General features: G+C 37.9%; 1 protein-coding gene across 7 annotated transcripts in view; it reads left to right on the plus strand.

Moving 5' to 3' along the window:
• Positions 1 to 24,678, plus strand: part of LOC108246382 (VPS10 domain-containing receptor SorCS1) — a 157,380-nt gene that overhangs the window by 74,929 nt on the left and 57,773 nt on the right. For all 7 annotated transcript variants that reach the window (XR_005233000.1, XR_003040055.2, XM_037974890.1 and 4 more), the window contains exon 3: positions 5,970 to 6,069. Coding sequence is in view for 5 of the 7 variants with exons in the window: in XM_037974890.1 (XP_037830818.1) it covers positions 5,970 to 6,069 (100 nt within the window). In the remaining 2 variants the exon portion in view is untranslated. The remainder of the gene's footprint in view (positions 1 to 5,969; positions 6,070 to 24,678) is intronic.

The raw sequence follows: 24,678 nt of genomic DNA on the forward strand, positions 1-24,678 counted from the left end.
CATCTACAATGAGCTCCAGGTTGATTTCTACTAGATCAACATAAAGAAATTTATACAGTAGTCCCATATATTATAAACCTGTGGGCATTTAGTGGCTCTCAGTGATCTTACATCATTCTGTATAATGAAGTAGAAAATGACAACTTCTAAATGTAATCTATCTGAGGAAGTCAGCAGATTGTGTTGAATCTTTTTCCTTTTAATTAAGTGTTTGTAGGAAGTAATTCTGAGACTTCCGGCTCTTCATTGTGTACAATGTGTGAAGAACCGTCTCAGAGCAGCTTTTTCAGCTCCTCAATGACTCTTTAAAGAGCCAATTCTCAAAGAACCGGCACTTTGGGAACGATCTCATCATTAGTAGAGATGTTTCACAGGAACAGAGACGTTTCTTACCAAATATCAAACTACAACAGAATGAGAACAACAACAAAAACTTCAATGGGAGCCAAAATTACTGTTTAAACCAAAGTTGAGTGAAACACCAGGGAGGTTTTGAGAAAATCTACAAAAAATAAATTGAATTTAATTGTTTAAGGATCACCAGCACCATGCTGAGTCTTAACTGTTACAAAGAAATAAGATTGTGATCATAAATGCAAAAAAAGGCTCCTCGTTAAATGACAGCAAAGTTTGTATTCTTTATCAGTCAGTCAGGAGTCTCTGCAACTTTTCTTTTCTTTGAGAACCACCGGTTTCAACTATAAAATATTCACCTTTGGATGTGAGTTAAAGATGGAAAGAGTTGCAATGCAAAGTTATGAACAGAAATAAAACATTGATTCTGTTAATGAACTGTTTGAACTCAACTGGCTGCTATTTTTAAAGAAATAAAATAGGTAAAGACAGGTTTGGACAAACAAAAAACTTTTTTCTTTCAAGATTCTATTCAGTAATTAAATAAAAAAGAGTTTGACCTGGAACTTATGACTCAAAATTGTTTTAAACTGAATTTAAACAAATATTATTGAGGTAAAAATACTGAAATTACTGCAAGTGGGAACATATCTCCCAGTGATTGGTAAGAATAGTTACCATTTTACTGATTTTGAATAAAACCATCAATTCATGACTTTTGGAAGATTAAGTTATATCATTTATAAAGTTGGCTTTTAACTGAATAAAAACTGGTGAACTGCTTTTGTGGAATTTCTGATGATATTTTTCCCAGATTATTTTACTTCTGTGTGTAAGGAAAGGTATTTTAGGAATTTATTTTTTGTCCTTTTCCTGGGAGGCAGCCTGAGGCGTTGTATGAGAGCGCTTATCTTCTGGGCGATCCGATGAGGCTGTTGCTCCAAGTCCCACGTGACGCTGTCTCATCGTAACGATGCTGCACTAACCGTGTTATAAATCTGAAAAAACAGAGGCTCTGGTAATGGACGGGTGATTAAAGGTGTTTGTGGAAAAAGCTGACAGTCTGACAGAAAGACAGATGAGTGAACAGATGATTCACATTTTGAGGGAGAGAAGAGTCTAATGAGTCCTCGGGACATTAGTGGACAATTGAAGGCAGAGAAGATGGACAGAGGCGAGAAGCAACAGATATCAGTGTCACTCTTCAGGCTGAACCTGACACGGCTGCATGAGATAACAGCTTCAAATTGTATTTTTAAAACATGTTATAAAAGGAGAATTCACTCATTAGTCACAAGTTGACTAAAACTTTAACTTAAACTTTTAGTTGGTCGTCTTTGTCAAATATTAGTAAAAACATTCATGAACTTTTGGACTAATTAGATTGGAATTAGCATTAATAATCAATTAATGTTCATCTAAACCCAATTAAACATGGCTGCCACAGCCACTGAGCTTAAAACAAAAATGGCTACAGTTCAATAAACAGATACTGAACTAAAAGTTGGCATGGTAGTAGCTGAGCCTGATCTGCAACACATCATCTGAGAGCTAATAGATTGGGAAACGTCTCTGTTTAAAATGTTGCCTATAAGCTGTCAGTCTGTTAGCAAAAAATCTCATTAACCTGGTTGGATTTTTATTAAGCTTTCAAGAAATAATCATTGGATAAACATTTATGTCTGATTACCATTCATTCAAGATGGCCGGCACAGCCAACTGAGCTTAGAAAAGGTAAAAATCAGCCCTGTTTGGCTGTTAACAAAATAGTGAGATTTTAGATTTTAATGAAACTTTCTCAAAGTAATTATTGGACATACTTCTATCATCAACAACCAACACAGAAGTGGCTTTAATTCAGTCAGTTTGTCAGACATTAAGCTACAGTTTGGTGTGGTAGTAGCTGAGAGTCACCCCCAATATATGTTCTTAAATATCAGCACATAATTCATGAAAAGGTGCAAAACTTCAATATAAGATGATCTCAGTCTAAATATATATATATATAACATATTTTATGCTGTTTTATTTAGAAATTTAATTCTAAACCTGAACTGACTCAAGTCGTACAAACTCAGCTGATTATCTTTAGTTTTATTGTCCCAACAATGACTTTATGTGAAGAAATTTAAAAGACGAGAGGTGAAACCAGAACAGAAGTTTAGTTGCCTCCTATTTAATGTGTCTGAACTCCCATAGTTTCTGTGAGTAAACTGTGAGAAAATAAACTATTTAAATGACTAGACGGACTGTAAATGTAACACGAGAACATGACAAGAAAGGTTAAATGAAGAAAAGAAGTGAAAGCTTATTTAAAAAATACAATATAAACATTTTAATACTTTCTTTATAGTTTTCTGTCAAGCCGTGAATATTATTTTTTAATTTCCAGAAAGAAAAACAAAAAACTTAAGTCTTTTGCAATAAACCCCTTAAAATATAAGACCTTAAATCCAAACCCTTCAGTTCAGAGTAAAACCTTTGGAGAAGTTCCCATCATGAAGAAGATCTGAACTTATTCCAAACTGCTTCGGTGACGCAACACAAGTGAAGAGCCTCTCCTCCGACACACCCAGCCTGCTTTCCGGCACACACACATCCTGCTGGGGTTTCCTCTTCCTAAACGCCACAGCAAGCAGGAAGTGATTCGACCCTCATTGATCATCGTGTTGCATCATCGCTGACATCTGCAGACGAGCAACTTTTTACATCTGTTAGAGGAATCAATCAGCTCTCTTCTTACCTCAGCAGGAGCTCAAATAAAACAGGTGACACTTCATTAAAACTACACTGGGTGTTCATTTGAATTATGAAGACATACCTTTCAATCAGATGGACTAGTTTTATTCTGAAAAAGAAAAATCAGAAGCAGGCTTGTTGTTGCAGAATTCTGCAGCCAGAAAAACTGTAATTTGAAGCCCTTCATTACTTCACTTTGTTTTATTGCAATTTGTGAAGTTTTTTCTAACTTATTCCTTTTTAATGTCCAATCCCTAATCATGGGTTTTTCTAAATGTGATCATGTAATTTTTAATATCCAACTTCAATCTTGTTTTGTTATTTCTCAACCTGCTGCGTAAAACTGACTGAAAATAAAAAATAAAAATAAAAAATGAAGCAGTTTTTCCAACTCAAGCTTGGCTCTACTTACTGTTTGAAACAATGTCAGCTGACTATGTCAAGTTTAAGCTTTTTGTTTTTCTAAAACAAATGTGATACAAAAATAAAAACTGCTTGTTGACACTGCAGTTATGTAACTTTTTTACTTTTTGTCACAAAAACTGGTTTGTTTATGACTGACTGGTGAGGAATGTTTGGGAACAACTTCACTAAAATAAATAAATTACTGAAATAAAAACGCATTTTATTTAAATCATCATAATCCAGTACTTGTGCAGCAGGTAAGACACTGATTACTGACAGAGCCACACTTTTAAAACTGTGAACTGTTCCTTTAAAGCTTGAGTTTGACGTTCCGCAGGACGCGGACCGTTTGAGTCTTTCATCACTGAGCCACGTCTTCAGAAAACTGCCTGTTCTGCAGTTTGGACTTTTGAAAAATGAAGTGGAACATTATTTGAGTTTGTGGGACGAGGACGGAGGATGTAAATGTCCCACACGGTCCCACGCTGAGACACGCTCTGCTCTCTCATGGCCAGTGTAGCTTTAAGAGCCTCGCTGAGCCGCCAGACGTGACGGGCAGCGGGATGATGGAGAGGCATTGCGGATATGGAGGGAGGGAAGGGTGTGATTTAGCCCAGCTACTCTGAAGATAAACTGAGCGAGAGTGCCAGGTTGTCTGAATTCATGGAAGCAGCTGCTGCTCGTCTTTGTGTCTGAAGCAGCGCTGCTGGCGTTTTCTGCACGCTGACTCTTCTCTCTCATCCCTCCGAACCATGATTAATCAAACTCCCGTCAGATAATGTAAACGCTGTCTAGTAGCTGCCTATCAGTGTGTAGTAGTTCTAACGGAGGCTTTCTAATAAGCCTTTTAATATGCGGCTATAGACAGAATTTTAATCTGTTTCAGGGAGAAAAGGGGGTTGAGGGTGTGTGTAAAAGTTTTAATACCTTAAATGTCCTAATAGAGAATCCGTTCTCCCCACTGAGGCGAATCGCTGTAAAACAGCTGATAACATTCTCGTGTCCTTGGACGTTTCCTCTCTGAAGCTTTAATCCAGCTGCAGCAGCTGTGGATCTCACATCCGCACGCCATCAGATCAGTGAGCGGCCTTCCTGAGGCCGGCGACCTGGCGGGCCGGCTTCACGCAAAATTATTGTCCTTGAGAAATGATCATTTTTCACTTATTGCAGCTTTTATCTTCCTGAGATCTGCAGGGGCCATCCTGTTTTACTGCTCAGAGTTCAAAGTTACTGCCACACTAAAAATACATCACTGGGCCCTAAATCAGGTTATTCTGTGACAGGAGCCGATCAGTAGTCTGATGATGTCATTGCCTGATGAAGCCGGACTTTGATGCTTTTTGATAAATGAGACCAGATTCATCCATCAGACGGAAATGTGTTTGTGCACCATGGAAACCGGCCCAAAGTACATCTCAAAGAATTACTGAAGGAGACGAATTGATGTTAATCTGTGAATATTTCTCCATTTTCACAGCAGGTTGTAAACCTAAAGAATCTGAGTTCTGTAAACCTTTTAACCAAGAACTGGAAGCTGACTTTAACGGTATGATTGAGGGGAAAAAACATCCGTTGATGCGGGTGATTGTTTCATTTGAAGTCACACGAGGCGTTCACTGGTATCTTTGCTGCATTTTTAGGATTTGCATGAATTGGGCTTTTTCTTTTTCTGTGTGTGAAACAGCTTCAAGCCTCTCAAAACAAATTAAACCTGACAGCTCAGATAAGTTGCTGAAACTTTCAGAAACAGCTTCAGACGGTAAAATCCAAGCTCAGATTCTACTTTAGTGCTTTGACCAGTGTGAATATTTCACAGCTGAGTTTTAAACTTAATTATAATTTCATAAACAGACAGAAGTGTCTCCTGCATGTGAAAAAAGACCCCACCCCCCGTTTCACTGGGAACATGAATAAAACAGATTTAATGATACAGCTCTGAGCTCAGGATGTCAGATCAGGGCTCGTCTTCTGTGACTCCCTGCAGTCACTTCAGGTGTCTCTGGGAGGACAAAAAGAGCTGTCCTTGGTTTGTTTTTCATGTCTGAAGAGAAACTGCCTCCAAACTACTTATCCCCATACATGAAAACTAAAACAATTATTGTTTAACAGGGATGTAACGAGATCTAGTGGTACGAGACAAAACTTAAACATCACAAGATTTGAGAACATGTCTCATGATTATGTCTGCTGAAAATGTCTCCAGCACTTTAAACCATTTCAGTGACAGCTATAAGGTTATAATGTTGTTGAGGCAGCTTCGCCTTGTCCTCTGCAGCTTCGTGCTGAGCTGAAGAGTCTCTGTCCTGCGTTTATTTAAAACAGAACAAACTTAATGTTGAGCTCATGCAGTGATTCACCAAGTCTGGAGAAAATCTGAAGCTTTTATTAGTTTGAGTCGAGGGAAGGCGGGATAGATAGATGTGACAACTTCTTCACCAAGTGTTCATCAGACCTTTCTGATTAAATTTCAGGTCAACTGACTACGGAGCAACGTACCAGAAGCTGAATGACAAAGTGGGAGCGAAGACGATCCTCAGTTATTTGTACGTGAGCCCCAACAACAAGAGAAAGGTAACGTTGGTGTTTAGCTCTGTGCTCTGAATATATTAATTCAGATTGGTCTGTGTGAGTTGGTTCTGCTTGCTCCTCACTGTTTGTCTGACAGACTGTGAAATGTCAAATACAGCAGTCATATTAATGTCTGATTCATCGCTGTTTCTTCACCTGTGTTGTCAGGAAAATGAACAAGATAATTATTCTTTTATTAACATGTAGGATTCGCCAAGGCACTTAGCTTATCCTTCAAATATCAAACGGATGTTAAATGTGCTGCACTGTAGGAAGACAGGTTGAACAAATTATACAGGAAGAAACCAAATCTGCACTCATTATTTTCTTTAGTTCTTAATGTGTCCTTTAATTAAAACAAATGTCCGCAAAATCTGTGACCAGCTGCCAACTACCATGTATTTGTTTTCCGAAGTGACAGAGGACAGGTCAACATTGGTGACTTCTGTTAAAAAGCAGTCTGGGATGGAGAAGTCCCACAGTTTTATTGTACTGATATTTATATCAGATATGCATATCAATATATCTGGAAAACTACTGGAGTAAACCTTTTTATTCTGCACCCTTTGATGTTGTTCATGATAAGCTTTTTTATGGTATTTTATCATTTGCAACGAGTACCTTTAACCAAAAAATATAAACTAAATTTCCTCAAATTTTGGTCAGGTGATATTTAGACCCATTTGTTTTCTGTTCAACTAAGTTTACATCACTGCAGTCACATGACTCTAATCCTCACATAAATATGTTCAGTTAATGGACAAGTGGGTGATATTAGTAGAAAACAACAAAAGTTAAAACCTTGAACACCAAATGTATAACTCACATGGTCACCTGCTGTGTGCAGACTGAGAAAAAGAAAGGAATAGTGTAGGTGTAGGATATTTGCACTATTTATCACAAGGATTTATTTGGTCTTTTTCTCTTAGTTGATTCACATAAGATGCTCCAAAACATTCAAAACATTCATCTGCTCCTTCAGTTAGTGTGACACATCCATGATGAGTCACATGTGACACGAGGACCGGTGTGTCTACAACCACAAACAACTTCTCCACAGATGTTTGGAGCACCGCAGGAGAACCAGCTCTTCAGAACAAGTCTTAGCTGTCCACCTACACCTTGAAACTAAGAGCCATAATGTTCATATTTCAGACAGAAAAGATGAGACGGGTTTTGCGTCTAATGCCACAACATTTTCTCACCAATTTGCACCTTCATGAATGTGACCCAAAAATCTTGCATCAACCGAGCCAGCAGAAACCCTAACAACCCTCAGGAGGGAGGGGAGGGAGAGAGATAGGTATTTGAGTTTAGTTTTAAAAACGCAACTTACTGCAGACTCAAAAATGCAAGGACATATGCAGATTTTCAGTAGTCGTCTCACCATGCACCATGTTTGAGTGACCAATCTTTGAAAAATCACTGCTTATTTCTGGATGCATGACTTGAAAATCTGTATTGTAAGTTGTGCACAAAAGAGCAACAGTATTGATTTGAAAACGGTCATTAAAAAGGTTTATACCTGCTGCTCTTCTTGAAAATGGAGACATGTTTCTGTAAAGATATTATACTTATACTACTTGGGTTTGTGACATTATGGAACTTTTCATATATTTATTCATTGGTAATTCACTTTGTAACAACACAAATATATATTCTTTGTTACATATCTATAATTATTTAGGTTAAAGTGCATTAGAAGCTACTAAAAGGTTCTAAAATGACATAAGAAGACATTAAAGGCACTACATGTACACCTTTGGCACAACTGCAATAGATATTTTTCCACAGAAATATAAGCAAATAAATGTTTGCACCTCAGCAAAAGGTAAATAAAGATTAATTAACAGTGAGGACTGAATCTGATTATAAAACCCTGAAAAACAATGCTTCATCAGTCAAAGTGGGAACCGTGCAGATAAGTGTTTTTCCTGTTAATTAGTGGTCATTTGGACCTAAACATGTTGGTGTTTTTCCAGCCAGTGCTCCAGGATGTCCAGTTTTATTGCTGCATTTACGAGCTTTAAACCTGAACAGATGCTTAAATCACAAATAAATTCAACAATATTTTCTCACATCATTCCTGCAAATTCTATTCTTTTCTAAAACAAAATAAAATAATTGTTCCCACAGAAAGGTCCGTGTTCTGAGGCTGAGTTTGCAGTTTGGTGATTTGGAGCTGGTTTGAGACGAATCACCGGTTGCAAGTTGGACAAATGGGAGCTTTTTGCTTTCTGTATAAACCAAATTACAGACAGCACATCAGTAATGATGACTGTTAATCTCTTTTTCTCTGCTTGGACCCATTTGGGAAAATTAACTCAGGTTCCATTATCACTCTGGACCATTAGGATTTTGTACATTTGGGTTTTTAAAATGATGTTTGATCCAAGTCTATTTTCAGTACGTATGATTCTGTAATTATTCCAAATATTTGTTCCGAAGCCAGGAGCACAAATTTTCCTTGTCTGACTTTGTTTCATCTGTTTAGGTTTTATTGCTTTTGGAGAGATAAACACTGAGTGCTGATTAGACTTTTAAATTTTCCGGTTGCTGGCATGTCTGCTGGGCTCTGCAGCAAATAGTTTCACCAGCAACTGATGTGCTGGCTTTAGCTTTTAACATCTGTTTTAGTAGCTTTAGCTTCTCATTTAGGTTTTCTTCAGCTTGTTTTATCTTTCAGTTTCAGCTTATTCAACAAACTTAATCCAAGTCATTCAGCACTAAGTATTCACATTTACATTTTAGCAGAAAAAGCTTTTCTAGTTTCTTTAAAGTTCTGATTCCTGTGAAGCCATTAGCTCTGCATCTTTAACTCTCCTGGTGGTCTTTATCACAAGCTGAATTTAATCACAATAAAAGGCAGAGTGTGGGTAAAAAAACTCCCATTTAATAGCTTTTGTTGTTTTTGTTTGTACTGTATAGCGTGACCTTAAGAGGTTTACAATTTTCACTAATTAGTCAGCTCCACAGAGGGATCAACAGGACATCACAGCAGCCTTTAAGTCCAAAAACCAGCTGAACAACAGTTCAGTGTAAACACAGAGCAGTGATGAAGACCTGGAAACAACTTGGCAGGTTTGGTAAAATGTTTTCTGACACACAGGACGCACAAACACTTGGAAACACTCCTTAACTTTCACATAAAGGGACGAGACAGCTGGGCATAAACAGCATCATTTTCTCAAATATGGGCACACATCAAGTGTCTCCCGTCAGCCGTCGCCCTCGCTTCCCTTCACACTCCAACGTGCATACTGATAACCTCTGTCTCTCACATGTTTTAACACCTTTCTCTCTCTCTCCTTCATAATGTTGCCAAAGCACGGCTGTTTGCTAAAACCTGTATAAAAGAAAAACAAGACATAACAGCAGTAATTCTATCAGGTTGTTCTCATTTCCTCTAGAAATGGTCAAATAATTATCAAAACACTGTCATCACAGGTGCTGAATTCAGTCAAAACTGGCAGATAATTTAACCACTTTGGGTTTTATTCTCATCAAGTTCTGGTGAAGTTTCTTTCAGGATTTTTTTGAAAATAGTATAAAGAGTGTTTTGTTTACAAAACACCTGGCTATATAAAACTAATGCTAATCACTGACATCTGTCAAACCATGGAAAGATTCAAAAATGTTTTTTTTAGTTTTAATTTTTGCTAAACCTAGTAACATCTGACAGTGGGGATTATAATCTATTTTAATGCATCACAATACACACATAAAAGATTCTGAATTGAATTTTAAATGTCAAAAATTGATTACTTAATGTTAATATTGTCCTAAAAATGGCGCCCTGGACTGTTTGTGTTTATGCACACAACAGAAACTCAACAAAGCAGCTCCTTCTGCATTTAAAGCCAGGGTTTGGAAAAAAATTTGACTTCTGTAATGACATTTAAAGCCACACTACTTCTAAATTGTGTTCATGTTTCCACCCAGATTAGGGAAACTTCTGGTTGTTGTATCTGACCTGCAACTGTTGGTGAATGACATTTATCAGGCGGTCTCCAGAATGTCTCGAGACTTTTGCAGCAGCGTACGATGTGGGCAGAAGTGTGCAACAAAATGGAGAGCATGGCTTACAAGCTGTGGACACAAAACTAAGCTGTTATTTTCAAATACTGGCTGTGCAAAATGCAGCCATGTGGCTTGTTGCTTCTTTGTTGCAAGAATTCAGTGAAACTGCAACTAAAGATTTGCAAGTAGTCAGGTTTAGATAAAAATATTTAAAATATAGATGCAGTCGGCGTGCATGTCCTTCAGTAAATTTTATGGCAGATTAAGATGCTGCTGCTTTCATTAGCACCACATTATGTTCATGGAGTTTTTGACCTCAAAGGATTTACTCATTTTATTCCATCACAGACCATGGGATAGATAAAGGTGACATTGTAGGATTGTTTTCAGTCACATCAAGCAGCAACTGACATCAGGCTTGCTTAGGTTTTCTATGGGGTACGGTGCCAATGCAGCTTACATTCTGCACATGCACGACTCACCTCAGGTAATGTCAGGGTTCGTCTGCGTCTCGGCAGACATTCCATAACATCAATAACATTATGCATGTTTCCTCAAATTGATGCAACATTCCTTTGATTGGCACAACCTACTAATGCTAAAAGAAAAGACACAGAAAAACTTGCATACAGTTATTTACAAAGGCACGGGCACTCTGTGACGGAGGACGGCGGAGACTGCAGGTTTGCGACTCTTGTACACGGTGCCATGGTGGCAAACAAAAGCCCCTCTCTTTACTCAGGGAGGGAAGTAAATCAGTCTTGTGAGGATGCAGGGGATGAAGGGAGTGAAGCATGGCTGAGAGAGAGTCAGCAGCAAACAAACTGACACGGAGCAAGTGAGCATGGAGGCGCTGAGAGGAAAGGAAAAGGGCAAAAAAAGGTGGGCAAATAGAGGCATGGCCCCCGGGTCACTGACAGAGAAACAGTCTGACAACATAGCAATTACATCAATTTTCATATTGTGGCTTCATTTTGAGCCCCTACATGAGGGAACAGAGCTCGAGTACACATTAGGGGAAATAATTTAGAATTTTTGCCTGAGACTGTGTGTGAGAGCACATTATTACAGTAAATGGCTGTAGATGCTGAGTGCTTGTTTAAAAAAAAAGCACACATATTGCAGTCATACAAATGGGTTTTGCCTCTAATGGTTGGAAAACAAAAGGGAATTTTCCAGGGAAGCATTGAGTGACAGATGGGTTCAGTTTCTGCTGCAGAGTTCTCTGTGAGGAATGCATAATACCAGCCTTTTCTCGTGAATTTACTGAGTAAAAACAGGAGAAGAGCTCAGGCGTTTTTCGTGACAAAGGCCTCGGTTGCCTGCCGGTCCGTGTGGGAGGACGCTTGTGTTTGCATGTACACAAACAATTACCCCTCCTGTGTGGCTGTGACGGCAACAAGAGGCAGGTGGGTGGAGGAAGAATTTACCTCGGATCAGACCTCTTTCCCACCGACACACTTCAAAGATTGTTGTTCGTTGTCTCTTTTTTGGACACAAGATCAAGGCTTCAAAGCGAGATTAAAAGTTAGATTTTCTCAAACTGTTCTCACAAAGGCAATGCAGAAAAACCTTCAGTCCAAACAAAAGATAAAGCACTATGGAAAAAATGAATTAAAAAGATGAAAATTCTGTACATTCATTTTGATTTGTATCTTTGTTTACAGTACAAACGCAGTTTGACATTGAAGAGTTTTTGGTGCTGATGTGTCCCATTCTTTCTGCAAACATCTTAGGGTGTCCAGCAGTCCGAGGTCATCCTCGAAAGGTCTTTGGTTTCTGAATTCATTCATTTTCTCTGTTTGGAAAAGGTGAGGACTGAAGTGGGCCAGTCCAAAACTTGTTTCCAGTTTTACCCCGATCCAGGCCCAGACCCTCACAGAACTGGGGATTTTAAACTTGTTACTAACTACAGGATGGATTCTCCTTTTCCTCTTTGGTTAATTTCTTCCAACACACATCTGGAATCCAGGTGTTGCAGTCTGTGATGGTCCATCCTACATGGAGCCCGGAAAGGTTAGCGCCACCTCTGGACTGGGTTAACATCCGGCCCAAAGCAGTCAGTGCTGCCTTGTTGTCTTTTCAGCTGTTGATGAAGGCTGGTTCTGGATGTGGTGCCATCTGAGGGTTCAGAGATCCTGGCTGTGTCTCTTAAACTTGCTGTCTTGTCCTTTGCCAGGAGGTTCAAACAAAGACAACCAGCCTTCTTTTTGGGTTTTGAAGATGTTTCGCTTCTCAAATCAAGCTAAAAACTTCTGAACTCTAATTCAAACAGAGGTCCTGCGGCCTTCTTTTAAAGGTATGAGGATTATCATGAACCTTCATCAGCATATCCTCTATCCTTTCCTTAACTGAACTCTTTTAGCCCTTTTTCAGTGGCCTCAACTTGGCCCTGCTTGGGTCCACTTGGCACAGGAGCAGAGTTTCCATCCACTTTCAGCTTGTTTCTTCGAACCGACTCTGCCGAGGTTCAAACGAGCTGAAGAATTGATGTCAGCAGAATGCAGGCCATTGATTGGCCAGCGAGCGACGTCAATCACGAGAGCGTCTCCTTCACAAGAAACTCACTATTTTTAAAAACCTCACAGCTATATATATATATTCAGAGGGAGCAAGACCAAATGGACTCCATTTAAAGACTCACCAGAGGAGGGAAGGTGGCCTCGACTCAACAAGCAACAAGCTGGACAGGGCAGTCAGAAAAACGGCTTTAGGGAGGGAAACATGTAGATCTCTTCTAGTCTTTTTTAATGGAACATTGTTATTAACCCTTTAAATAATTTTCTCACAAATTTGCTCTGAAATTGAAAATCATCTGCCCATCTTGTCTTGTCTCTGTCTTTCTTTTACCCAGTATTATTATTATTATTAGTCCTAAATGACCACATTTCAATTTCCTTTTTGTATTGCAGCACAAGACGGGATGTAAAATAAATGAAAGTATTAAGTTAAACAAACAAAAAACAAACTTTTAGACTGTGCAGTAAAACAGGTCATAGTTTGGATCAGGTGTTAAAGATGAATTTTTAAAATCTACACTCCTATGAACAAGAAAAATATTGACACTTGAAGGTTTATTTTCTGTAAATGTGTGCTACTAAGTTTTTATATGTATTATTTTAAACCTGTGGGCTTTTACAGTCAAAGCATTTTAATTAGTGATAACTTAAATATAGCTCTGACAAAGAAGACATGTTTTAATTAGATTAATTAGTCTAGACTACAAACATGCATCATCTCCTGGGAATCCATCGTGAAGGCATACTTGATTCCATTGCAGAAAAGGCTGATGGCACCATTAACAATGAAAAATACACAAAGAGGTACTTACTCTTTCCAAATACAATAAAAAGGCTCACAGAGTAAGACGCAGACTGCTAATGATGTTAAAAAAATGAGGTTTTAAAATCAGAATTCCAACTTTAAGCAGGATGTGCCACAGTACTAAAGAGCATGCTAAGCTTATTTAGTCTAATGTACCAGAACTCTGAAATAAACAGGAATAAATGATGGCTGACTTCCATTTAGCTGCTTTGTTTTCAGGGTTCTGCTGCTTTTAAATTAAATATGCTTGTTGCTACACGACAGATACCCCAAACTAATGAATAAAAAGTTAAAAAAACAGCACAGCAAACATGTTTTTTATGGCTGTTTGTTCTCCGTTTTGATGTTTTCCATCAGATCTACTGATAAATGTTGCTGTTTAGTAATCTCTGCCTTTGTGGCAACTGCATGAACAGTTTGACCTTAAAAGCTTAGCAGAACTAAAGTAATTACGAAGTAGAATTTCTTGCAAACTAAATGCACGCAGTGGGAGTTTGAGACCTCATTTGGGTCGTTGCTTGTCAGGTAGGTCTCATGGTTTCACGCTGCAGCTGAACAACTCAAATGTGCTGATTACTTCATGACAGCTGAGTCCAGAACAAGTCTTTACTGCTAAAAAGAGTTTAAATCATAATGAGCTAACAGAACATTTTAGGTCCAGACCGTGTAGCAACAAGAACAACAACAAATCACTGTGCAGTGCAGGTTTTACCAGCTGTTGTCCTTAATAAGCTCTGCCTTTGCAGAGGTTAATGGCACAGACTTCATTATCTCATCATCCAGAAGATCAGATGTGGACACTCACTCGATTAAGATGTTCTGATTTGATGCTGGACCTGAACAGAACAGAGGAACTACAGTTTCTATGACAGAAAACCTCATATCTTTTGTTTTCTAAAACAAAACATAAAACAGGTACTGGGAATTTTTCAGAAAGTAGTTAAATAATGTACTTAAATCAGCAGTTTATGCAGGTATGATGGGTTTTGCTGAAGTGCTGAAGAAGCCACTTAAATGTTTGTAATTTAATAACTGAAGAGAACAGCAAAGAGCATCTCGCAAAAAAGTTGGACAAATAAATTCTTATTCCTTCACCTCATCTTCACCCACTTACAGATATTACAGAAGCTCATATAATTAAACTCTGGTCCCCTAAATATTTCCCTCCTTCTTCCAAAAACTCCAGATCAATCCTCACTTTCACTAAAATGTATCTTTGTAGCTTCAGTCTCCAACTTTCTGCCACAAATCTCACTTCTGTAACCACCTTTGCAGCTGCTCCAAAGCTCATAATTGAATCTACTTGAGTATACAGCAGATCTAGACCAGTTTATTATTATTATTATTATTATTATTATTATTATTAGTCTGTGCCTGGCTGTGCAGAAGTTGCTCTTGCTGCAGGAGGATGAATCTTTATTCAGCTCTCTGCAAAGAAACAAAATGTTTTAATGCAAACTAAAACACATCAAAGCTATTCATGCATCCATCTCATATAATCAGTGGGTGGTTGCAAAATGGTAACTGTTCTGCTTCCTGTTGGTACAAAAAGGTTACCAGTCTGAATGATTTGATGGAAGCAAAGCTGTCTGTTTAAACTCATCGAAAGAAAAAAACTAAAACTGGGTTTTGATTAGGGCTTCATAATATCAGAATAAGTTGCAATATGTGATATTATTGTTTAATAATGCAATGCAAAATTGCAATAAATCCACATTTTTCTCACTTTCTCTTTTGTTGTCATCATAAACCTGGTGGCCAGTTAGAATTCGTTGGATCTTTTAGGATATTAATCTTTCACTCACTGATAATGCGATGATGATAAAGTTTTGATATTATATTATCCAGTACTGGTCACTTTTTAAATAACAGCAAGGACTAACAGACTGAAGGACTAAAAGACTTTTCTCCTGCAGCCATCATGGCATCAAATGCCACCAAACATCTTACAGATTTTCAGAATCAGAATCAGAATACTTTAATGATCCCCGCGGGGAAATTGCAACTATTACAGCTGCAGCCGTTCGAGGAAGCATTAGAGTTGAAATGTAAAGAAAGAAAGAAAGAAAGAAATATTCTAAAGAATTAAAAAGAAATGAAAAGAAATAGAAATAGCAACGGTGTAATAGGTTCACATGTTTTGGGCAGAGTTATAGAGTGCCGTGTTGAGTGACTGTTGGAGTCTATGACACTTAATATTAATTTTTTGTTAAATTTCAAAGTAGAGAAATTCTATTTTTAAACTGTTTTTGCTCTTAATTTCAGACTTTGTCCCTTTTGTTATTGAGGGAACTTGAAATTTGGCTTTTTTGCCCGTTTTAATAATAAACCATTTTCTTCATTACATTCTTTTTGTTTAAATACCTAATTCATCACATTGTTAAGTTGGTAATAAAGCTTAAAAACTCACATTAAAAATGCCAACATTGCCTTTGGGGAAGATGTCAAACTTTTGACTGTCGAAGTCAAATATTAAAGTTAATTGTTGAGAACAAAAATTGAGAAAGTTGTGTTTTTGTTGGATGCTTTTAATATGCTAGCTACGGTTTGACCAGTCGAGTGAAGGAAGCAGCAGCAAGAAAGTGAAATAAATCTATATTTATGAAGAATGAATATTCAAAAGGATGAGAGCAAAAATAACTCGTTCCTTACTTTCAGTAAAACGTTGCATAATCTCGCCTACAGCAAAGTTGCTGCTGATTAAAGCGGTCAGAACAACACATGCTTCCCTTCACCAGACACACCTGGAGCTATTACCACCTGGTGCCATCACAGCATCCTGATATCAACACGTAGCTGCACGTTGCAGAGGGAGAACGCAGCAGACGAAGGTGAAGCGTCTCTTCGGCCGCTGGCTTTTTAAGGACACGCTGCATGCCAGATGAATCACGAGGAATCAGCCACGCTCCGCTGACCGTGGCGCAGCAGTGGTAACAGATGATGGTTCTGTTGTGAGCTGGTGTGTCGGTGGGTCTGCGAGGGGACACAACATCTGGTAGGCCTGAGGCGAAATTCTCCAAATGGCTGCAACAAGCGGAGCGCTAAAACATCCCAAAGCCTGAGAAAAAGCAACGGCTGAGAGTGACAAATCCAGATGGGCACAGAGATGGACGCTGTCACAGTGAGCTGAGATAGATTCCTTTATGTGCCTCTCTTTGGATATTAACCACTTTAAATCCATGCAGTGAGGAGTTTATTATCCCCGACGTAAAGGAAACAGACCTGAGTGTTCAAAGCTGCAGTCCTGAAAGTTTTCTGATCTCAAAACAGTAGATTTATACAAAACCAGATATAGTCCATCCGTTAAACCCTCAGAAATAAACATAAAATCCAATGTGTTAGCTCAAAAATCCAACTAAACTATATATTTTATACAAGCAGCATCACCTTCCCTCCACAACGTGTTTATACCAATATAAGGCATTTACTTTCCATGTTCTCCTTCTTTATGTTTGGGCTTCTCTGGGTACTCAGGTTTCCTCCAACAGTCTAAAAACATGCATGTTAGGTTAACTGGTTTCTCTGATTTGTCCATAGCTCTGTGTGTATGTGAATGGTTGTGTGTCTCTATGCTGCCGCCGTAAACTTATCTGCTGCTGGAGATAGGCAATCATCTACAAAACCCTTCCATGCCTTAGTTTTCTGCTCAACACTTGCAACCTATGCTCCAGTAACTTTATTCCAATGACCGCTCCTCGGGTCCACCCCTCCTTCAGGCGCTCCTCATTCCAGTTTGCTGCCCCGAAAAACTGGAATCAGTAAAACTCCAGACCTAAAACCCACTTTCAGAACAGATTACAAGGTTTTCAGGATCTCCTCAACCTGTGGAGAATGATATCTACGTTTAAATCAGTTTCCTTTTAAAACTGTTTTATGAGAGTTTTCAGTACTATGATTGTGTTTGTATGATGGCCAGGTTGTTATAAATGAGAAATGGTTCTCATCTGACTCACCTGGTTAAAATAAAAGATATATAAGTAATAAATAAATAGACACCCACTCCCTGTGACCCTGAAAAGGGTCAAGCATGTATAGATGTATAGATTGAAAGGTCAGTCTGTGTAAAGACTACTAATTTAATTCTTGTAAATATTTTCAAATATTTCTGTAAGTACCATATGAAAATAAACATTTTTAGGTTGTGTTAAACCCCAGATGGCCTAAATTTACCCCATAAAGATTGTCAATGTAAATAATTATAAAGGAAACCCAAAGAAAATATTACATGTTATGTTTTAATTGATTATTTCTGTGTAAAAAAAGGTAATAATTTGGTGGTTCCACACATTTGTAGAGAGGTAAAGTTATTGTTACCTATCTAAACTCCCCCGTTTGTCTCTGCATGTAATGAACGTCCAGCTCTGGCTTTCATTCACAGCTCACAAACCTTTCAGCTTTAGCTCTGCAATCTGAGATGGAAACCCAATTATACTGAAAGGCGGAAACTGACATGTTTGTCAGGTCTGGCAGAGGTCTGGGGTGAGCTAAAATGTCAGGCAGCGTTCAATTAGCAGCAGCTTTAAATGCCTCAGATCAAGAGACAGGAGTTTCATTTCAGAAGACGGATCAAACAGCTGAGAGCATCTGGTCGATGCGGCCGGGAGAGGAGAGTAATAATTATGAATATGTGCATCAACTCTTTTTGCTTTCATGTCCTGCACTTACGGACAAGGAGCTCGATGGAGTTTGATCGGGAGTGTTTGTCATGAATATTCATAAGTCAGAAGCAGGGATTTGGTTCACAACGTGCTGTCGGTGCAGACACGTTGCAGAGTTCACACGGTTCTACACGAACACACACCTGACGAGTGCCGATAACTCACGAGTCCTCCTGCCGCTCTGTGTTAGCGTTAGCTTCGGGATTGTTAACTGTCGCTCTGAATGCAAACATCTGATCTGTTCCCCCATACCGACATGTTATCACCTGCCTTTCCTTCAAACTGCTGTTCAAATGACCGAAGAGATCTGGGGTCCTAATAAGAGCCGAGGAGTTCAGCTTTTATCCAGGTGTCAGACCACAACGCTTCAGAAACGCAGGAGAAAATAAAATCAATTCTTTAATGAGCAGGAAGTCATAAAGAGCATTTTTACATCTGTGGTGTTTCGTCTTTTTAAACTGATCTCTGGTCTGTTTTGCTCTTCCAGCCTCGAACTGAGCTGATGTTCGCTGCAGGACAGTTTATCACCACGTTATCAAAATAAAGGTTTCATTGTTTTATCAGCTGACACCAGTGTGGTTAAATTTATTTACATTTTCTTAAATTTAATCTGGAGTAATAAATTCACTCACTGGAGGTTTTTTTCTCAACAGAAACATTTTCAGTTTTAAAATAATTTCAAGTTACCTTAAAATGGCTGCCTCCAACCTTTGTTTGCATCATGGTGTCATATAAAACATAATACAACTTTCCTGTGGACAACCGAGTAAAGTTCTCCAAAAAAAAAAATAAGTTTTTACTCATTTTTAGAGTTAGTTTGTAGGTTTGCAATCATGAGAAAAATACCTACGATTGAGTCCAAGGCAGGAAAGAGGCACAAATGGAAGTGGTCTCTTTTCAAAATAAAATACCCTGCAGACCAATGTATATAAAATATTTATATGTGGACTTTTTTTAAGAAAAACGTTCAATATTTCATTATTATGGCTTAATACTAAACGCCGGGGACCTCCAGCTCTGTAGTCCTCCTTAAAATAAAACATCACTCAGCTTTATTTAATTCTAACAGTCACTGCTGATAGTAAAAAATAAACATTTTCACGGGCAGGCAGAAAAATAAGAACAAGAAATGAATGAATTCATGGGTGAAGTGAACCTTTAAGTTTTCTCTGTTACTAAAGGGGCTGGCATTGACATCAGGAAGCTTTGAGACCTTTAGCCATTCCAGCATGTTTACCACTGACATTTATCCACCTCTTGTGAATACTTCACTCCCTCCTGGCTAGAGCTGCTCCCCTTTCACTGCCCTTTGGCTTCAATTACCAGACTCCGTTCCTCAGACTTAAGCACAACCTGGAGCTAACTTCTGCTCTTCCCTCAGCTTTTGTTGATATCAGGAATAATCCACCACTGCCTCTGTGACTCACAGGAGCATGAATATGAGAAAACTTCATGGCATTATCACAGAGCCAACACAACCTGGAGCTGATTTGTAAAAGTGAAGCATCGTTTATTTTCTGTCACTGACAGACTTCTCCTCACATGTTCTTTTAGACGCATAAAAACATCAGAATGATGAAAAACAAAAAGACAAGAGCAAGGCCCTTCAGTGAAAGGAAGTCCATGTTTCAGAGGAAGTTCTGCTGGAAGCTGAAACCGGAATAAACCTGAGATCAGACTGCAGATTTGTATGAAGAAAAAAGAACAAACCAGAATTTTATTTGCTCTCAGTGTGATGTTTCAAGACAAAACCCTCTTAAATCACTTAATTCAAACTCAGACCCAATTAGGTCTGAACAGACCTAAATTATAATCCAGTCTAAACCACTACAATTCATTTTGTTTTTGTATTAGTTTCAAAAGTAATATCGTACAGTGTTATAAATGTTTTTGGAATTAAATGGTAAAATTCTGGCAGCTATGGTTGTAAAAATTTCACCATAAAAATAGGACATTTTTCGACACAGTATGGTAGAATTATTGTTTTTTGTTTGCAATAAGTTGTTATTATTTTAATATTCCTGTTTTTGTATGATTTACTAAATATTAATAGTTTAATGGTAAATTAGAGTCTCTTAGTGTCAACAACCTAAAACCATCAAATTAAAGCAACATACTGTTTTTGATTTGTTGTATTTTACCAAAAAAATAGAAAAATAAATTTAATGGACTCTTTGTTACCATTTAACAATATTTTACTGTAAAATCTACAGACATGTTTAACAGTTCATGTAATATTATAGGATTATAATATGATAATATAAATAATTAAGCTTAATAAATGACAGATTTTTTAAGGGTATTAATGAATACGTTCAGAAGTACCTTTGTACCTTTTACTAACTGCAGCTTTCAAAGAAATTGTACAAAAATAGCTAAAGTTGTGCAGTTCAATCAAGAATAACATGCAAAGAGTAGAACATTAAAGAAAGAAAAGGGGACAACAATGGGATGTTGGAGAACCAGGTTTGTAGCTCAGACTTCACAGCAGAAACATCACTCAGAGTTGGATTTTATCCATCTGAACTGGCATTTTGAGATGTTTTTACACAATCACGGTTTGATGATTTGTAGGGATGTTCAGCTCAGATTGTGATGATGTCACACGTAACTTTTCAGCTGTCCAAACTTCCCAGAAGTCTTGCAAACATGCTCTCCTTATTTTCAAACTCGTGTTTATACATCAAATCTTAGGTCTTCTTTCACGCAGTGAGTCTCTCTGCTGGAAGATTTATGGCTTTCTGTCAAATCCCCAGTGCACAGATCGCCCACCCAAACTCTCATTGACTTCCATCGTGTCTGAGCTCACAGTTTTCTCTTCGAAGGCTCCTTTTAACTTGTGACGTCTCCAACATAAAACACTGTAGAAACAGGAAGTGGACATGTGGGAACGGTTCGGGATACTTTTCAGGAAGACTAATAGTTTTAAACATTAACTGATTACTTCAGGTTTGTTGTTGCCTGTCTTGTTAAGAGTGCTGTCAGGGAGTGACAGATACAAATGTCATCAAAATGTCACCATGTTGTCAACCTAAAACATTTCAAAATAAAAGCGCCAAATTCCTGTTGGGCTTTAGAGAAGAAAGTTGATGGAAGCTGGAATTTCAGGAAATTGAAATTTATCAAGAAATTTTCTATATACTAATATTATTTCATAACAAGCGTTTGCTTTTATTATTATTATTATTATTATTATTTGCATTTTTTGGTACAGTTGAACTGAACCAAACTTCTCCTGTGAACTGTATCACCTCTGATGGAATCGGCTGCTCATTGTTGCAGATTTGTGTGAAACTACATCATCTTTTTGTCGTTTGCCTCTGCTTATACAAGCGTTGGACTTCTCTTCAGTGTGAGCACAACAACGGGGCACTGGAACTCACCTCCGGTCAGTGAATGAAAAAATAAAGAGCCATAAATCTTGTCTGTCAGTTGAGAAATTGTGCTCTGTATTTGTAATACAGTCGCATGGATCTGCCATCTGTCCACACACATCGGATACCTGTGTCTTCTGTTCTTTAATCCATAGCTACAGATCTGCGAGTGACTTTTCTCCTCGTAGATCAGGGACGACTGCTGCTGTGTTCAGAGCTTCATGGCTTCTGCAGAGAATCAGGACTGAATCTGTTTTATTGTGAAGAGTTGACTCAGAGAGCCCAGATTCAAAATATAAAATACTAAATACTGTGTTTGTGTTGATGAGCACAAACTACTCTTACATTTCTTCATATTTCAGACAGTTTGTGTCTCCTGCAGATGGTGTTTTAAGAGCTTCTAACTTTAACAGAAGACCCAACAGAACTAAAGAATGAAATAAATCAAACTTGATATAAACAGAAGTTTGATAAGTTTTGGATTCAACAGGAGATAAGCTGTAGGAGTGGTGTGTTTAATAATTGTACCAGCTGCTTTTTGTAAGAGTTCCCTAAAACATTCAGTCATGTCTACGAGTTTAAAGACAACAGTTCCACATCATTCGTTACAGTTTCACACGTTTCCTCGAGGCCCTGTGGTTAATCTGAGGTGGGACAAAACAGGGAGGGGGAAGCCAGGCAAATAAAAAAACAACTATTCTAATTTCCCCTGATCAGTACTTTCACCCAATAATAGTTTACTAACCCAAACCAACCAGTTATGGAGCTAAAACTGATCTCATAATGTTGCTGTGCGTCCAAGAGTTGGTAATAAACGAACAAAAAGAGTCTGACATTAAACAATGTTCTCAGACTCAAGTCAATGTTTATTTCTATAACATTTTTAAAAACAACCAATGTTAACCTAAGTGCTTTACAGGATATAGATAAATAAGCAATAAAATCAACTTTATAAAAAACATTATAATTTAATCAAATGAAAACAAAATAAATCAATTAAGCTTACACAATAAAAGCTAAAACGTTCGGCCCAAACAGAACTAAGAGCCAGTCAGAACAAATGGACTGTGTGTGTGTGTGTGTGTGTGTGTGTGTGTGTGTGTGTGTGTTGTAGGTATCAGACCTTAAAGTTTGTGGTCTGACGCTCATAATTGGAAGGCTTTCTAACTTCCAAAGGACTGAAATAGCATTTTGCAGATGTTGGATTCTAATCTTAAGTTGAAGATCTGAAATGTCCTTTTCAAAAACTGCCACTGATCCAGGCAGACAGCGCCGGTTTCTAAACTATATCCTTTATGTTTGTGTTGCCAGAATGTTTCCAATATGATACTGAAATGACACTATATTCAGATTTGTTGGCAGTTTCCAATAAAGTCCTAATTTAATATCACAACAGCAGCCATAAACTGATAATAAAGGTTGTTTAGTCTGTTTGTTGTCATTGTTTTTGGGTTTATTACCAACATCAGCACACCTCAGTCAGTCATCATTTTGGTTGTAAGTCTTTGCTGTTGAGTTTTCAGGTTGTGGGTCAGAACCAGTTCCAGCCAGGTTGGTGTTAATAAACAAACAAACAAACAGAACTGATGGCTCTTTCCTTTCATTGGATCAGGTAAACTATAAGCACCAAAACGAAGCTTCAGGCTACTTTTATTAATATTCTCTCTGCAGCCACATTTTCCACATATTCCACACATTTAAAATGTCCTGCAGCCGACATACACCTACACCTCATTAACCTTTGTCATTTCTAACCTTTTTTGGCCTCATAATTTTGACTCTCCTGCACTTGAACTCACTCACGGCGTATAAAACTACACTCTGTTGACTTTTTTCCTGGTCTGTCTGCCTCTATAAAAGCAGAATTAAACAAATAAAATTCACCTCAAAAAAGCGTTTATCACTGCTTTCTTTGACGATGCATATTTTAAGGTAAAAACATATCCTAAATTTTTAAAGATTAGACAATTCTTCGGTTTGAGCCTTCTTTTTAAGGTAAAAGACAACCAGCTTTCAGAAAGTTGAAAGTAAAAAACATTAATTGAACTTTTCTTATTACAGTGCTGCTTTGATAAATATAATTTTGAATTGCATACAGGCGGCGTGATTATCATTTTTAAATCTTTCGTCAAACTGAGGGAATGCAGTTCCTTTTGTGCCTTCATCAGCACAAACCTTTCTGCAGTTTAATTAACGTGTGCCGAGCTGTGGTTGCAGACGGTGTTCAGGTTTGCAGGTTAGTTAAACCCAGCAGCTTGTTGCAGGAGATGGAGTGAAGGGAAACTGTACCTCTGCTCCTCTGAAACCAAACCAATCAGCTGAAAGAGGCTAATAAGCACCGCGGAGCCACATCAGCCATTGCTTTTATTAAAAGTATTGATTAGCTGGGTTTACTTGTTAAAATGAGCAAGAGCAAGAATCACTGTCCCTGAAATGTATTTATGCAGCAAATGACTGAGGTAAACTCAAACCACAGTGAGTAAACACACACATTTTAAATAAACTAAATTTAGTATTCAGACTTAATTCATTATTTTGTATTTGTACAGAGTGTAAATATGAAAGGGAAGACAACAAGAATTTAGGGAAATCTGTTGAAAATATGAAGCTTTGTTTGTTTGTTTGTGCTGAAAACTGCACATGAAGCAGCCAAGGAGGCTTATAGGAGGCATAAATGATGCAAATATTTTATATTTTCCTGAATATGAATTACAACCCAACTCTGAATATGTTGGGACACTGTTTAAAACAGAATGCAATGATTTAAAAACATAGTAACGTAAACATTGTAAACATAAAATGTTAAACTACAATCCTGTACCGTTTAAAAAAGGTTATTTTTAATTTATGGAAGCAAAACATCTCGAACTAGAAGCACTCAGAGAATGCAAACCTCCACCACGGCCTCAGAGCAAAGCTGATTTGATTGTTCTTTGTACCACGTTTGACGTTTCCTGAAACTTTCATGAAAATCCATTCATAACTCTTTGAGAGACAGACATACAACCGAAAACATGACCTCCTCAGCAGAGCTAAAGGTTGTTCCAGGAGCAACAAAAGGTTGTGAAAGTAAGGGGTGCAAATAAGACACAGTTGGAGGAGCATTTAGCAACTAACTAGGTTAATTAGTAACGGGTCAGTCAGAAGATTTGGTATAAAAAGAGCATTTTAGAGAAGCTGCTGAATCTCTCAGAAGTAAAAATGGGCAGAGGTTTAGCAGAAAACTATCTCCAGGT

Source organism: Kryptolebias marmoratus, linkage group LG3 (assembly GCF_001649575.2).
Source record: "Kryptolebias marmoratus isolate JLee-2015 linkage group LG3, ASM164957v2, whole genome shotgun sequence".
Classification (NCBI taxonomy): domain Eukaryota; kingdom Metazoa; phylum Chordata; class Actinopteri; order Cyprinodontiformes; family Rivulidae; genus Kryptolebias; species Kryptolebias marmoratus.